The sequence below is a fragment of the Vombatus ursinus genome, unplaced genomic scaffold (assembly GCF_900497805.2).
Source record: "Vombatus ursinus unplaced genomic scaffold, bare-nosed wombat genome assembly UNPS02004260.1, whole genome shotgun sequence".
Lineage (NCBI taxonomy): Eukaryota > Metazoa > Chordata > Mammalia > Diprotodontia > Vombatidae > Vombatus > Vombatus ursinus.
The window spans coordinates 82092-99750 of NW_020944038.1; the positions used below are offsets into that span (position 1 = coordinate 82092).

The following is a 17659-nucleotide window of genomic DNA, read 5'->3' on the forward strand; positions in this document are numbered from 1 at the left end:
TTTTTTTGGCTAGGCAATAGGGTTAAGTGACTTGCTCAGGGTCACACAGCTATTAAGTGTCAAGTGTCTGAGGTTGGATTTGAACTCAGGTCCCTCCTGATTCCAAGGCCAGTGCTCTATCCACTGTGCCACCTAGCTGCCCCAAGATTATATAAAAATTCTTAAAAACAACATCCATCTTTATAAGCACTAACATTTAAAAGCTCCACAAAAATCTTCTTTTGAGACTGAAAGCAGGGTAGGAATTACTGATGTTGGATACTACTGATTACTTTATATGCCTCCTGATGCTTTAAATAAATCCTCAGTGCATGTATCTACAGAAGAGTCAAAAAAAATCATCAAATTTAAAAATAGGTCATGTGCGGGGCAGCTAGGTGGCACAGCGGATAGAGCACCGGCCCTGAAGTCAGGAGGACCTGAGTTCAAATCCGGCCTCAGACCAAACACTTGACACTTACTAGCTGTGTGACCCTGGGCAAGTCACTTAACCCCAATTGCCTAAAAACAAACAAACAAACAAACAAAAAAAAATAGGTCATGTGAAAAATCCAGTTCTTTTTGATGTTTGGAAATGTCTCCCTAGGCTCCTCACCCAACCATTATTTGCATTTCTCTAATACAAAATGCTCACCTGTAATCACGAGGACGAGCAGCTTAGGGCTATCCTTGGTGTCGAAGAGGTCAGACCAGGGCCCACACTTCAGGACGTGGGTCACAACTCCGCCGCAGACCACAAACTCATCGTGCACCGGGACATCTTCATTCGCTGTCACATCCATTTCTAATTAGGAAAAACAAGAATGAAAAGGTTACTGAAAGAGAACGAGCTGGCCTCCAAGATAAGTCTGAATGACTCAGGTGGACAAAGGGGCCTAGGCAGGAGAAAGCCTTTCCATCTGTCCCGATGGAGCTTCATGAAAACACTGGGCTACAAGGACAAGCTAAAAACAAAGCAAACACCAGCAGATTCTGGCGGGGAGACGAAGTGCAGCAGAAGGAAAAGGAGGGTTCAGAAGGCATCTCCATTCCCTTCCCTGCTTGAACGGCCATGAATAACGCACACTAGCATCATGGTCAACTGACCTGAAGACAGCGTACGCAGATGGCAGGTGAGCCAGAGAAACGGGAAGGTAGCGTGCACGAGATCCAATTGCCCTCCCGTGATGCTAACCACTATCCACTCGTGTTTACTCATGCCGCGAGGCTCGCTGACGGTCACTGATGGTCACTGAAGGCCTTCCTCCACCTCTCCTGCCATTACAAGGACACCAATAGAGAGCAGGGACTGTCTAACCAGAGGACCAGGCCTTCTTCTCCTTCTCTCACAGAATTCCACGACTTTAATCTTGCTCTCATCCCACCCAATCCATCCTCCCCTCAGCGGCCAAACTGGTCATCCGGAAGCCCCGGTGTGACCACATCACCCCCTACTCAGTCAACTGCAGAGGTCATCTCACTGGGCTGCACTGGTATCCGAAGCACTCAGCCTTGCACACAGTCAACACGGAATAAGTGCTTTACTCACTCATTCACTCACTCCCATCCTTGAGGGTCCTTTGAATGTTCTGATGAGCTTTCTTTCAACTGATTTTCTCTTTTACCGCTTCCATCTCCTGACCTCACTGGCCTCTTCTAGTCCCAACGAAGATCCCATTTTTTACTGGAAGCCTTCCCCAACCCCCCTTCATTTTAGTTCCTTCCCTGTATGAATTATTTCGTATTTGTCCTGTATATAGTCTGCATTGTATATATTTGTTTGCATGTTGTCCCCCCCATGAGACTGTAAGCTCCTTGAGGGCAGGGACTGGCTTTTGACTCTTTCTGTGCACAGAGTCTGGTGCACAGTAGGTGGTTAATGGATGTTTAGTGATTGAATCACATGAGACTATATTACCCACAACTGTCCATCACCACTCTTCATAAAGCTTTACAACCACAAATGTCATTTTACCTGGTGTTGTCTCTGGCAGTCTGCAACCCCATGGCCTCCCTGTTACGGCAATTAACTTACATCAATTAAATTTTTGGAAGATATTCTGATTGTCTGCAATGAAGTCACCACTTCCCACGTTTGAAGGTCAGTATTTATTTCAGTAATGCTAGCTGACATTTACGGAGCCCTTTATGTTTTGCAAAGTGCTTCATGCATCTATTATCTCACTTGATCTTCATGAGAATCCTGGGAGGGCAGGCGCTAAGATTATTAATCCTCATTTAACAGATGAGTAAACTGAGGCAAAGAGGGGTGAAATGACCTGGGTAGAATCACCTAGCTAGTGAGTGCCCGAGGCAGTTTTGGCCTCAGGACTTCCTGACTCCAGGTCCCAGCACAGAATGGCCTCAGACAATTGGCTCCAAGTGAAGTTCCTTCAATGGCATGCTCTTTTTTTTATTATTATTCTAGCTTCTTTTTAAAATAACTAATTCTGATCATAGTTTGGTGGGAGTGATGGTCTCAATGTACAGAGAAAGCTGATTCAAGGATAACTCCCATATCAACAAGTCTCCTCCTACATATTGAAATGTGATGTGTTTGTAAACACACACACAGTACAGCACAGTACAAAAGTGCAAAAGAATATTGAGATTGCAAAAATCTTTGCATTAAGTTTCCTTAATTTAGCACAAATATATAGAAAGAACCACTTTCCCATGGGTCAAAGGTTATGAATAAACAGTTCTCCAAAAAACCCTTCAAATATAAATAAACTGTTTCAAATCTCATTGGATAATAAGAGAAATGTACGCCGCCCCCCCCCCCCCAAAAAACCCAACCAAACTATGGGGCTTGATGTCAGACCCAGCAAAGAGGATGAAAGATGGAACCAGCCCCCCCCCCCCACCATGGGAGGGGCTGAGGGGAACAGACCCAACCCTGCACTGTGGGCGCAGCTGTGAACTGGTCGGGCCATTCTAGAAAAGAATTTAGAAAGACAGGAAAAAACTGTCTAAAATGCTCGTGCCTCTGACTGAGATCGGTACCGTCATATACACCACGGAAGTCAGAGACAGGGAAGAGGGGCTCCGTGTTTGCAGTAGCCAAGGCCTGAGCCCAGAGATGGGGATGGCTCAACATGGCAGGCGACTGTAACTGCATCTTCCTGTGCGGCCTTAGATGAAGGGACGCAGCACAGAGAAGGTGACGGCCAGCCTGGGAGGGGCAGGAACACAGAGCGGCTCCATCCCTACTGTCCTCTGTTCTCTAGCACGACACTGACCTGTGAGCTGGCCAGCCAAGCATGGCACCATGAGCAGAGGACCCCGCTGCTCTTGTGGAGTTCCATTCAGCTGGCCTGGGCAGCTACCGGTACAGCAGGTAGAGTGGGGGGCTCAGAGGTAGGAAGACCTGACCTGAAATCCTGCCTCAGGCACTTCCTAGCTCTGTGACCCTGGGCAAGTCCCTTAACCTCTCTCAGCCTCAGTTTCCTCATCTGTATAAAGGAGATAATAGTACCCACCTTCCAGGGTTGTTGTGGAGAGCAAATGAAGTAACCCAAGTAAAGCACTTGCTACAGCCCCCCCAAGTGCTAGCCATTACATTATGACCAACACTGAACGCAGGGGCTGCTGTGTGTCCAAGTCACTGTCGGAGTTACTGAGCCAAAAATGGGGCCCTTTTTCAAAAACAGGAAGAGCACAGAGTCTGCCAACTACAGACCAGTGAGATAAGAAAAATGCTAGGCAGTCTTATTAAAACAACAGTCAGCTGTGCCAGGGTTAGGTTCTAGCCAGGGTACCCCTTCCAGGTTCCAGACACATGCCCAGGGAGCTGACCTCGGAGGGTATCAATGACTGGGTGATGGGATAGGCGGCATTGGGGCACAGAGATGGGGGGATCATCACCACTCTGGGTGAGAGTCAGGATATCCTCAGATCCGGGTGGGCTGGAACCACTGACTGAGGCTAAGAAGATGAAGGCTTCCAGGGATCAATGTCAGGTCTGACACTGGGTTCATGGGAAAAAGAAGTGGGGGCCTTGGCAGACTGCAAGCCGAGAGCGAGTCAACACCGTGCTAGGGCCACCAAAAAAGCCTCCGAGACCTTGGGTGGGTCTGTTCTGATCATCGAGCTTAGAAGAGCTTTTACCTTTTTAAATACAATAAAACTTTATTTTAAAATGCAGAAACCATGGAGGGAAAGGCCTTTGTAACCCCAGAACAAGACCCTCAAGTTCTGGCCAAACGAGGACTGGAAGAAGACCAGCTGATCCTCGCCCTGGAAGACGCTCAGGGACGAGAGGGCGTACTCTGCAAATATCTGCAGGGCTGTCTCACGGAACAGGAAATGGGCTTCCACCGGGCCCCAAAGGAAAGAACCAAGGATAACACAGCAGCCAGGGCAGTTCCTACCCAGGACATCAAACTACCCAAAGTGGAAGGGGCTGCAGTCACTAGAGAGAGAAATGATTATTCATAACTGATATCTTGGGGAGATTCAGAGGTTTCTCCCTTTTCTAAAGTCCTCATTTTAAAACGGCCTGTTTTCTAAAAGGACACTACCGATAATAACGAGATTGCATTGACTTCCCTTGACGTTGGTCAGACCCTATCTAACCCTGCAAGGAATTTAATCTAGGGTGGGGAAGCACACAGTGCTCTCCTCTAGCCCCCTCTAGCTCGGTGGAGATATCTTTTTATCTAGACAGCCCAAGGCTGGGGATGGTCTGGAATGGAGATATTTTCTTTCTCCAAGGGTTACATTAGCCCCTCATTAGAAAGGTATATGAGCTGTGAGCCCACCGCCATCAATGCCTTTTGGTCTACAAGAGATGGCCACATGACCATCTTTATTAATAACCCGGGGGCTTTATTAATAAAATGACTAAATTACCTAGAAACTACATCTCCTGAACCTTTTTAACTGTCACACTTGTCAGAGATGTCCTTTTCTGGGGACACTCAGCCCAGTCTGGACCACCACACGGCAGGGGCTCTCAGGAGGGGCTTCATTTTCAGGTGTGGGGCCACTGAGGACCATTTCATTCTGAAGCTGTAAGAGTCTCTACTTGTCTGCATTAGAAAATGCTTTATCTACTTTCACTGTCAAATCACATCAAAATGCAGCTTGAGAAAGTCCATCACTAGGTCACTAGTCAAAGAATAAGCACTGATTAAACACCTACTGTGAGCCAGGCACGTGCTAAATGCTGGAGAAAGGCAAAGGTCCTCAAGTGTCACCCAAAAAGAAGTGGGGGGGGGTCTGATGAGGTCCAGAAGCCTTCTGCCGGGTGGGAAGCCTCCTTCCAGGGAGCAGATGGGAGGGCCTTTCCTCCTGGGCTGTCATTCAGCAGCTAAGGATCCCAGAATTTCTCAAATTCTGGAGGCTGTACACATGAGGTTTCTTTTTTCTTTCCAGTCTTTACATTTATTAATTCTTTTGTAAACCTGTCTCATTCAATCTCTTGCAAAAGGCACCAGTTGAACCTACACATTAACTTTCTAAGCATCTAATAAAACAGAGACCTCAATGTAATCTTTGAGCTTAATAACTAATAAATGCAGACCTTGTCCATTCATCTACAGGCTGGACTCCACCAGTGCAGAGATGCCTCTGATGCTCTGATGTGGAGCAGGTGTTTTGCTTCCCCTCTGAGGCTTTAAGCCACACAAAAGCATCATTTCTCAACATTCGATCTCTGCACAGACACGGTATGGCCTCTGCACAGTAGGGATGCAGTCGCTAGGTGGAGGAATGAAAGGGGGGCTCCATCAATCTAAAGTTCACACATTTCTGTAAAGGAGAATCAGAACGATCTCTAACAGAGACCTGAGAGATTTTATTTACAAGAGAAGAACTCATCAGCACACACTGACTGACGTCCCAAAGGCAGGACGGGGCATGGGATCTGCAGTTCCAAATGTAGCTGGTGACCTAACTGACTTGTCAGGTTTTGGTCACAGAGCATAACGTGGGGAAGGCAAGATGGAGATCTCATGTTTTAAGTGATCTACAATTTTCAGGACAGGGAACCCTGCTTTGTAATAATGAAAATCACCCCAAGGGTCAAAATACGGAAATGGAGCATGAATTTACAGTCTCAAAAACACAGAAGTTTTTCCCAAAAAGGATGGTGAGCAAACATAGCAAGCTTTTGGGAGGGGACCAAAGCTGTCCTTGGGAGACATTATGTCTCTGTCCATTTTTCACGAACAAAAGAGAATTAAGAGAGTGATGAATTGGGCATGAACCTAAAAACACGGGGAAAATCAACAAAGCCAGAAGCCTAGAATACACACAAGAATGAAGAAAGACATATAAAATAAAGGAAAGAATGACACTGAACAGAAAAGAAACACTAAACTCATCAATAAAACAATGAGTTGAAATTTTTTAAAGGCTCACAAAATAGACAAATCACTACTAATTGGATCAAAAAGAAAGAGAAAACCAAATCATCAACATAAAAGATGAAAGAGAAATCACCACACATGAAAAGAAAAGAACTTCAAAGTCACATGGGGCAGAAGCAAGATGGTGGCAGAGCAGAGAGGAATACAGTGAACTCACCCCAAACTCCTCCACACAGATCTAGCAAAAACACTAGGAAGAATTCTAATCTGGAAAAACAAGAGTAAGACAATAGCAGTGAGTGCTTTCTCCAGGCCAGGTGTAAGTTGGGAGCCAGACAGAGAGGTCTGTGAAAAGAAGGTACGCCCACACCGCTGCAGAGAGAGGCCGTGCACCAGGGCCCGGCCACCTGGCAGCTTTGCCACCCATTATCCAGGCCTGGGTCACAGATCCAGGGTGAACGAAGAAGGGAACCTGCCCCCTAGGGGAGGGGTGGCATGGGGGGTCAGGAGCAATGTCAGACTCAGGCAATCTTCCAAGAGTAGGAAGTTCAGAAGGAGCCCAGTCTGAAGCCTGCGGTTCTGTCCCTCTGACTCAGCAGAGCCTCCCAGCCGGCCAAGAGGGGACCAGTCCAGCAGCATCTACTATTGCTCAGCCTCAAACCCGGGTCAGGTACTGGCACAGCTAGACCGGGGGTGGGGGAGGCAGCTATCTGATTTTGCCCTGAATCAGACCACTCTGGGAGCACTGAAAGCTGGCAGGACCCAGTGACTCTAGGATAACACCACACTTAATTTTCAAGAAAGATAGGACCAGACTAGACCTTCGGTCCAGAAGGGCCCAGAGCACAGCCCTAAGGTAAACAAAAAATACCTAGAAGAATGAGCAAACCAAAAAAAAGAATCCCACCACAAAAAGCTATGGTGGTGAAATGGATGCCAAAGACACAAACTCAAAAGAAGAGATTGACTCCAAAACATCTACAGGAAAAACCTCCAAGAAAAACAAAGCTTGGATACAAGTTCAACTAGAATTCCTGGAAAAGATGAAATTAAAGAATGATTTTATAAATAGAATGAGAGCATGGCAGACACTGACTAGCTCCGTGACTCCGGGCAAGTCACTTAACCCTGAGTGCCTCAGTTTCCTCTTCTGTAAAATGAGCTGGAGAAGAAAAAGGCAAACCACTCCAGTATCTTTGCCAAGAAAATCCCAAAGGGGGTCACAAAGAGCCAGACGTGACTGAACAACAACAGCAACAACACCTCCAGCACTATGTGCCTGGCACACAGTAGGTTCTCAGCGACTATTTACTGAATTGAATTGATTCAATGAATTGTTCCTCTACCATACCTGAAGGCAGCCATCATACCTCCCTGAATCTTCTCTTTTCCAGGCTAAACACCCACACTGCCTACGCGTGGTCCTCCTACCACAGACTCCAAGCCCTTCATCACCCTGGTTACTCTCCTCTGGACTCTCTGCAGCTCAATAATGTCCTTAAATGGTGGGTCTCAGAAGTGACCCCAGGCCTCCAGATGAGGACGGACAACCACTTCTCAGTCACGCTGGGCGAGGATTCTTTCTGTCTAAGGGCTGGTTGGGAGGAGCTCACAATTTCATGGAGGAGACAACACGCAAACAGCTAAGTACTCAGTGAGCAGAGCATAATCCGCAGAGGGCAGGCTTCCTGGACAAGGCGGGATCTGGTCTGGTCAAGGCCGTTGGCCTTTTTTTTTCCTGGTTTTTTTTTTATCTCTTCTGGATGACAGACATTCAGCGAAGGAGAGTTACCTACGGCTTTGTGTCATCTGCAAATGGCATCAGCAGAACATTCATATATTAAGCCAAATTACTGATAAAAACGTGAAGCAGCCCAGAGCCCTGACACGTGGCACTGTAGACCTGTTGCCACACTGGCACGGAGCTATTAACAATTACTCTTTCAGTCTTGGCTATTCATCCACATCTCTCCAGCTTCTCCACAAGAATCCTATGAGACGCTGTCAAATGCTTCGCTAAGATATGGGCAAACTAGTTTCCTCTCATTTACTAATCAATTAATCAACAAGCATTTAACACGGTACTACATCCATGCACTATGTGGGCACCATGCATGTGAGGCACTGAGGACACAAACATCCAAATGAAGCCAGCTCTCCTGTCACAGACTGCACTGGTTCATTAATCCTGTTATCTATGAAGTCATACTGACTTTTTGTCATTTTTTTTTCCCTTTCTAACTTGTTCCCCAATCTCTGTAAGGTTCTATTTTAGAACTTTCCAGAATCAAATGTAAGCTAACTGAAATACAGTTGGCAAACTGCTGTTCTCTTGTCACATTCTAAATTAGGACATTTGTCCCCGATCCTGTAGCACCGCTCTCAATTCTATCATTGACAGGGAGCTCGCAGTGCGATTTGCCAGTATCTGCCAACTGGGTCAGGGGACTTGAGTTCATCAAGGCAAGCCAAGTACTCCCTTCACATCATCTCCTTATCTACCTTGGGCAACAGCTCCCTATTAGGTCATTTTTGTTCTGTTATTTCCAGTGTAAAGGTCACTCTCCTTGGCAGAGATAACAGAAACAAGGTCAGAGTTGAAAAGCTCTGCCTTTTGTTGTTGTTATTTGTTTTTGTCTTTTGGGGTTTTTCTGAGTAGGCAAACTAGGCCATCTTTTGCCTCAGCAAATCATTTTTCCAGCCCAGCTCAGCCTAGGAGCAAGATCTGTGAACCCCGACAACGAAGTCTAGCCAAAAACTGCTACATACATGTGCAGGAACAGAACAGGGGACTGCCGGGGTTATGCAAGAAGAGGCCCCAGACCCAGTGCAGCAAGGCCTGACTTTGTGCATGGATTAGGGAGATGGGCCGGCTGGCGGCTCTGAGACATACTACCCAGTAGGGAACTGAGGAGGGGCCCTTTGCCTAGGGGTGGTGGTCTGGAGTAGGGAGCAGGAGCAGGTCCTAGGCTGTCTGCTGAGTGATGAGGAAGGAGTGAGCTGCAGCTGGGGGGCCCTGAGCCTGGGAGCAGAACAGGGTCTCTGATCCATGACACAGGCCAGCCTGGAACCTGGAGCAACACAACCAGGACAGAAATCCCAGACCAACTTGGGGGTGGGGAGTGGGGAACTGCAGTTCTGTAACTCTGAACCTGTAGAGTATTCTAGCTGGCTACCTGAAAATCATGACCAAAAGAAAAAAAGGGTCAAGACATCATGATAAAAGAAAAGTGTCCAGATTTCCTAGAACCAGAAGGCAAAGTTGGAACCCTTGACTGCTGGAAGGAGCTCCCAAATGAAAACTTCCAGGCACATCACAGCCAAAATACAGAGCTTCCAGGCCAAAGAAAAACACTGCCAGCAGCAAGAAAGAAAGATCAAGTGCTGAGAAGCTCCAGTCAGAATCCCACGGGAGTTAGCAGCCACCACCATGAAGGAGCAGCAAGGCTGGAACAGGACACTGAAGGCAAAAAATATATGTAACAAAGATGCACGAGTGTTTTGCTTGCCCAGCAAAACTGGGTATAATCCTACTGGGGGAACATGAACCCTTAATGAAATGGAAGATTTGCAAGAATTCCTGATGAAGAAAGTGGAGAAGTGTTTAAGTAGGAAAAAAGTAAACAGGAGCAAGCAATTATAAGGGAGTAAACGAACAAAGTTAAGCAGTTTACATTCTACTATGGGGAGATGATACATGCATCCTGTAAGAATTCTATCATCATCAGAGGTCACAGAGAGAATCCAGTAAGCTAGAGGGCTTGAGAGTGGTTTTCTAATGTTTGGATAGGATCCTAATAAAAGAAGGAAAGGGGGGGAAGGAATGTACTGTGGGGGAGGGAAAATTCTGTCAAATAATAGGGGTGCGTAAGTGGAAGAATAGAGAAACAAGGAGGAAGAGGTAGGGGGGAGCAGGCAGTACTTGAACCTCCCTGTCATTTTAACTAGTGAAAGGAGGGAAACTCATACACACACACACACACACACACGTGCAGAAATACATTTGACTCAACAGGGAAACAGGAGGGAAGGGGGAGAAAGGAGAAAGAGCATAGGGGAGAATAAGGAGAAGAGAAGGGTTGAGGCAGGGATAAGTAGGGAAGACAAACACTAACAAAGGAGGGTGAATACTGAAGATGGTTTAAAAAAGGATGAATCCCTGTTGGGGGCTGTGGGAGAAGGAGGCAGAATAGGAGCAGGAGAGGACCAGCTCGCACAGGGAGGGCACCGCAGATGAACATGCTCCTCTCCATAAACCCAAGCACATCAGCTACTGGGGGAAAGACTCCTCTATTTAACAAAAGGTGCCAGAAAATTGAGAATTCAGGCCGGCAGAAAGTTGAGTTACACAACTACCTTATCAAGAGGGCTCTGCTACTAATATATACCACACACAACAAGGAACTCCAAACAATACTGATCTAACAGGAAAGATTACATTCCCCACCCTGTCCCCCAATCAAATCAGAGAACAAAAGAAAGTGAGGCCTTGCACAACTATGCTAGATAGGGACTCTAGCCTCAGCAAGGAATGGAGATCATCTAAGATGATAAAATGGATAATCTGGCTAACACAAAACTGAAAAGCATCTGTACAAGGAAAATAAATGCAGTCAGATTTAGAAAGAAACAATTATTTCAAAGATCTTCATAAAAAATTTCTTTGGTAAAGGGTTAATAGCCAGGATTCATAAACAACTGACATGAATATATATGAATGAGAATCATTCTCCAATAGGTAGTGTGTGGTAAGAGGGTATTAATGGGCAGTTCTCAAATGAAGAAATGCAAGTTGTCAGTAACTACGTGGAAAAAAACAATCCCAGGCAATAATAATTAGGGAAATATAAGTTGCAACAATTCTTAGGTTTCCACTGTGCCGCTAATGAGATTGGCAAAACCTGGTTCACAGAGTAACTGAAGACAGAGCTAGTAACCAAAAAACACTTTGGAACTACGCCCGTGAAGTTAGCAACCTGTACATGCCCAGGGGCACCCTGGCACCACTCCTAGCATCACAACCCAAAGAAATCAGAAACACTGGAAAAGTGCCCATATGGACAAAAATATCTTTGTAGCCCTTTTGTTATAGCCAAGAACTGGGCAGAAATGTGGCCTCTACCATCAAGTTAGAACAGCTGAACAAATTACGATACATGAAGGAGAGGGGCTATCACTGCACCAGGAGAAATGTGGAAAGAGATGGATTCCAAAAAGACCTAAGAAGACCTCTTAGAACTGGGGCACACTTAAGGAGCAGAACCAGGGCAGCAATGTACACAATGACCAATCGTGATTTCCAAAGGACGTCCTAGCCCCAAGGATGAAGTCGACTAGGAGCAGCTAGGTGGTGCAGTGGATAGAGCACTGGCCCTGAAGTCAGGAGGATCTGAGTTCAAATCCAGCTTCAGACCAAACACTTGACACATACTAGCTGCGTGACCTTGGACAAGTCACTGAACCCTGATTGCTTCACTTTAAAAAAAAAAAAGGATGAAGCCAACTGTCCACTCCTTGGCAGGACAACAATGGCCTGGAGGTCCACAGTACAAGGCCACAGCCCACGTTTCAGCTGGTTTTGCTTGATTATAGTCATTTGTTACAAAGGAAGGAGGAGAAAAGGGAGAAGGGTTACTGGGCAGTGATAGACATTCTAAAAATGTACATTCACAAAACAGTTTTTAATGGAAAAACAAGAGGAAGTCCCCATAATGGCTGGGTGCTGGGTTGCCTCTCTCTAAATCATGGACCGAGGACCACGAAGGATGCCAGCAGCATCTTGTTGGTTCCGGAGCTGGAGGCAGAGGGAGTGGCAGAGTGTGTGAGGGCCTAAGACCAAATGTTTCTGAGTCAGGTTTGCAGTGGTTTATTTTAAACACCAAGAAAAGAAATTATACAAAGCTCAACTTGCTCAAGGTTGGGTGTTCTCAACCAAGCTCTTTTTTCTAGTCATCTCTTCTTTCCCTTGTAACAGCCTCAGCCAGCTCTCAGAAAGGTTTGCTGGAGGACTGATGCAAGCTGATGGTTGAGTGTAGGCTTTTGGGGGACCAGGACGGGCTGGCTTTTGTCTGTGTGCCCCCAGCGTGGAGCACAGGGCCTGCCTCAAAGTACCTTCACACCTCCTTACTGGCTCAGGGTCCAAAACAGAAAAAGCCAGGGTGAGCACAGTATCTTAGTCACAGCACAGAGGTATGAAGGCAGGCAGCCTCCTCTCGCCACGGACCATTGCTGAAAGTCACTCTCCTCCGCCACTTCGAAGTTTGTTAAGAAATCCAGTGAGATCACGCACATAATCTCAAGAGCCAACTTGCATTCTTATTAAAAATGCTAGATATCATAGAAATAAAGGGACCTCATCTTAATACAGCCAGTCAATAAATACTAAGTACATAGTATGTGCTTGAGCTCACCATGTGATGGGGGAGATGACGTGTAAACAACTGTTTATAAAAGCTCTACGATTACGAAGAGAAGGCACTGGAATGAAGAGGGGCTGGGAAAGGCTTCCTGTAGAAGGTAGGAAGCCAGGGCAGCCAGGACAGAGATGCAATTCAAGGTCCGGGGGACAGTGCTGGAGCTGAGAGATGGGGGGCATCTTCTTTGTGGAATAGCTAGGAGATCAGGTTACTGGACCAAAGAGAGTGAGGTGTAAGGAGACCAGGAAGGTAGGAGGGGGCAGGTTAGGAAGGGCTCTGAATGCCAAACAGAACACGCTATATTTGCTCCTGGAGGTGACAAGGACATGCTGGAGGTGGGGAGTGGGGTGGCACTTTAGGAAAATCACTTTCGTGGCTGAATGGAGGATGGACTGGAGTGGAGAGAGACTTGAGGCAGGCAGACCGTTCCCCCCCCTCCCCTTCCAGCTGGCTCCCAGAAGGCTATTACTAGGGCAGGTGTGAGGTGATGAGGACCTGCACCACGGTGGGAGCTCTGGGGAGGTAGGGGGCACATTAGAGAGTTGCTGCAAAGGTGAAATCACAGGATGACTCTTAGGTTGGAGCCTGAGGGCCTGGGAGGAGGGTGGTGCCCTCTTCAGCCGTAGGGAAGGTAGGAGGGACAAGGGATTATGGAGAAAGATCATATGTTGCTGAGTTTCAGATGTCTACTAGACGTCCAGTTGGAGATGAGAAACTGGTGGTCAGGAGAGACTGGGGCAGGACAGGTAGATTTGAGAATTTGCTGATGAGATTCCCAAGTGAACTAGTCTAGAGGAAGAAGGGGGCCCAGGGCACGATCCTGAGGGATGCATAAGGGTGGAGGGTATGATCTGAGGGATGATCTAGCAAAGGAGGCTGAGAGGTGGGAGGAAGACCAGGAGAGAGGGGGAGTCCTGAAAACCTAGAGAGAAGAGAGGATTCGGGAAGAGAGAGTGACCCAGTTTGCAAGGCTGCAGCCAGGTCAAGGAACACGCGGACTGAGGAAAGGCCATTGGATTGGGCAACTAAGGCACCAATGGTCACTTTGGAGAGGGCAGTTCCTTCCTTTGGAAGGAGGAGGCTGGAAGCCAGATTGTAAGGGGTTAAGAAGAGAGGGAGAGGAGGGAAGTCGAGACACTTAGTGTAGACCTAGCGTTTTTGAAGGAGTTTAGCCACAAGACAGAAGAAATAAGGGAAAGTAATAGAGATAAAAGGATTAAGTGAAGGTTTTTGAGGAGACACAGGCATGTCTGTAGGAAATGAGGAAGGGCTGTAAGGTAAGCGAAAGAGAGGGGACGACAGATGGGGCAATCTGCTGGAGAAGACAGGATGGGATGGGGTCTCTTCAGTGGCCAAGGGTGGGTCATCACGTGAGACCAGCTGGGGAGGCTTGAGGAGGAATGAGAAGGTCTGGAAGCGCCTCGATGGGGAGTGAGGGAGTGGGCTGATGAGGAAGGACGGGCTGCGGCCTGGCAGCAGTGAGGGCCCACGTGACGTCGTGTAACACCAATCTGCGTCGTTGGAATGATCATGAAATTTCCTCCACCTACATTCAGCAGCCCATGTGCACGAGCAAACGCAAAGGGTGGGAATAACCCAAGGCTGAGACTTGGCTAGGCTTACAGGGCGATATGATCACATAAATGATTGTCCATATTAGTTCTCTAGCCCCATGCACGTACGTCATATATAATGGAGATGAGTTTGGAGGCCTTTTCATCGTCCACATCCCTACTAGGAATGCTGGCTCAGCAATAAGGGCAAGAAAAAGAAACGGAGGGAACGAACACCGCAAGGAGGAAACGATGACTCCTTTTATCAGGGTATCGATAAGGTACACCTAGAGATCCCTCCAAAGCCAACCAAAATATTATTTCAAACAATTAATGAACTAAACGGCCAAGTTTTGGGGTGAGATGAATCGCTACAAATCATTAGTACCCCTATAAATGACCGACAAAACCCAGTGAGAAGGGCTCGAAAGAGAAGCGCCATTCAAAACTAGTAGGATTTGCCTCCTTACTCTATAAACCTCTCTAGGAAAGTCTCTGCAGAAATAAAGACGGCTCTAAATAAGAGAAACACGAATCTAATGGAGAAACAGTCATTGCTCATTGGTGGGTCGATCCAACATAATAAAAATGACAGCATCACCTAAATTAATGTATTTATTTAATGTTGCACAGACTCCCCAAGGATATTCTACAGAGCTAGAAAAACTAAGGACAAAATTCATTCAGGGGCCCAAGAGGTCAAGAATTTCAAGGGGAAAAATGGAAACAAAAAATGGAAAGAGAGGGGACCCCAAGCACCAGATCTCTGACCACACAACAGTCATCATTAAAACAGCTAGGGAGTGGTTAAAGAAAGGGCATGTAGGGTTAGGTACACAACACAGAAAACCCCAGCTAGTTGGGGTGGAGGAAGGAAAGGAAAGGGAATAAACATTTTATATAGAGCCTACTATGCACCCACCCAGAGCTGAACACTTTTACAAACATTATCTCCTGTGAGCCTCACAACCCTGGCAGGGGTAAGTGCTATTATTATCCCCATTTCACAGTTGAGAAAACTGAAGTTAAGGGATTTGCCCAGGTCAGAGACAGAGAGAAACAGCCAATTCCACACCTCTAGCCCCCTTGTACCCTGGCCTGGGGCCCCACAGCTGGGAGCTGATGGTCACTCCACAGCCATGTCTGCACCCCCCCCACACACATCCAGAACATCCCCCCACACACGCCCCCTCACCGAGAAACAGAGCTGCTCTCCGTACCCTCACTGCCACCTGCGCCTGCAGGGATTCCCAGGAGAGCAGCTGGGTGGCTGGCAGCCCTTAAAACCCCGGCTGGGGTGGACTCTGCCTCCCAATGCAATGCCAGCTGTGGGTGGGGGCCTGTGCCCTATGCGCCAGTGTGGGGAAAGAGGGGCGGCCACCCTGCAAGCCCTTCCGTGCTGAACCACGGACTATGCCTGCGGGGGTGAGCTGGTGGGCAGGGAAGGCGGGACCTGGGCTCCTGTGGCACCGAACCAGGTGCCAGCCATCACCCAGAAGGCCACGCCTCGATGGGAGCTGTCCAGGCAGCTGCGAAGCCCGAAGCCCGGTGGCTACAGCCCTGGACTGGTCAGTCTCTTTAGAAGGAAAGCCCCCTGGAGGCAGGCTCGAGGCCAGGCATAGAGCACCCTCTTCATTCATTCTAGCCACCTTTCTGGTCACGCTCCAGAGCAGCAGGTGCCAAGGGCAATGACACCCCCGCCCCAGCCCAGCCTGATGCGCTTCAGCTACGGCCCTTACTGCCTCCTCCCCTCCCCTTCACCAGGACCCCGCTGGGATGCCGGGGCGGGGCGCAGCCCCCCACCCCGTGTGCCCCCCCATGTAATGGGGGCTTTCTCGGCATCTCCTGGCACACAGTAGGTGCTTCCCCAAAGGCAGGAAGACCTGGGTTCAGGTCTCGCCTCTGACTGAGCGGCTGGAGAGTGACCCGCCCCCCCCCGGTCTCTGCGGGAGCCCCTGGAGCGGCGGGGGGGGGGGGTCACCCGGACACAGACAAGCACAGGGCTTCTCTGTCCTTCCTTCTGGCCGTCAGTCTGTCCACAAGCATGAGCCGGGCATGGCGCCTGGCCCTCTACGGGGGCACAAGAGCCCGGGCAGGCCAGGGGGCGAAGCGGGCAGGGCCCCCCACGTTAGCCCCTGCCCGGCATGCAGCAGGTGCTCCGTAAATGCTTCCTGGCCAGCGGGGGCCACGAGGACAGCAGAGCCACAGCTCCTCCGCAGGGGACCCTGAGCCCCCGGGACCCCCATCACCGGACCGAGGGCTCGTCCCTCCCCCACAGGAACACGGGGGAGGGGCGGGGGGGCTCAGGGTCAGACTCCCCCCCATCACCGGACCCAGGGCTCGTCCCTCCCCCACAGGAACACGGGGGAGGGGCGGGGGGGCTCAGGGTCAGACTCCCCCCCATCACCGGACCGAGGGCTCGTCCCTCCCCCACAGGAACACGGGGGAGGGGCGGGGGGGCTCAGGGTCAGACTCCCCCCCATCACCGGACCGAGGGCTCGTCCCTCCCCCACAGGAACACGGGGGAGGGGCGGGGGGGGCTCAGGGTCAGACTCCCCCCCCTCACCGGCCCGAGGGCCCCCCCCCCCCCCCCCGCGGCGGGGGATTGGGGGCCCCCCCCGCTCAGCCGGATTGATTCCCCCCCCCCCCCCCCCCCCCCCCGCCTGGCACGCAGCAGGCGCCTAATAAATGCTGGCTGACAGAGGGTCCTGTGCACGCGCTAAGGAAAGGCTCGAGGCCGCGCTTCTTCCTTTCTCCGTTCCCGCCCCCGTACACAGTAGGCGCTTAATCCATGCAGGCGGCTGCTAGCGTGGCCCTCCAGTGCAGGGAGGGGCCGAATGGGGGGCTCTGAGCCCCTCCCCCCGCTGTCTCCCCACCAAGGGGGGACACCGCCTCCCCCTCACCCCCTGCCTTCCCTCCCCCTCCCCCTCCCCTCCCCCAGCCTCGCTCACCTCGGGCACCACCCGCTCCGCCGGCAGCGGTTCCCGCCCAGCCAGAGGACAACCCAGCCCCGCCTGCGCAGGCCCCGCCCACGGTGACGTCAGTGCGTGAGCACGCGCAGCACGCGCGGGGACGGCGCCGCGGGCGGGAGGGGCGGGGCGGACTGGAGGGGGGCGGGGTGGGGCTGGGCGGAAGGGCAAGTGCCTCTGGAGGCACTGCGCATGCGCCCCCCACAGTTCGCGCTCCAGGCCCCGGGGGACCCTGCCTGTCCGTCAGCCCCAGCCTGCACCAAGTGAGCGCCTGCTGTGTGCCAGGCACCGGAGGAGCAGCAAGCACGCCTGGCAGCGCGACCTGCGGACCTCTCCCTTTCTTCCCCAGGAGGCTCGCTATTGGGGTGACCCCAGCGGCCTGGGCTTCCCCCCATCACCACTTCTGCCCCATGCACCCTAGATCTCTT

General features: G+C 49.9%; 1 protein-coding gene across 3 annotated transcripts in view; it reads right to left on the reverse strand.

Annotated features, from left to right (window-relative positions):
* LOC114054202 (lipid droplet-associated hydrolase-like) overlaps nucleotides 1-17278 on the reverse strand; it is a 72864-nt gene extending 55586 nt beyond the window's left edge. The window contains exons 1-2 of one of the 3 annotated variants that reach the window (XM_027877378.1): nucleotides 17214-17278; nucleotides 635-784 (exon numbers count right to left, since the gene is read on the reverse strand). In XM_027877378.1, the coding sequence (XP_027733179.1) occupies nucleotides 635-782 (148 nt within the window). In that variant the 5' untranslated portion in view covers nucleotides 783-784; nucleotides 17214-17278. Of the gene's footprint in view, nucleotides 1-634; nucleotides 785-15457; nucleotides 15608-17213 lie in introns of those variants that run through there. The other 2 variants (XM_027877383.1, XM_027877370.1) reach the window with 2 other exon arrangements.
* Nucleotides 17279-17659: the final 381 nt, after the last annotated feature.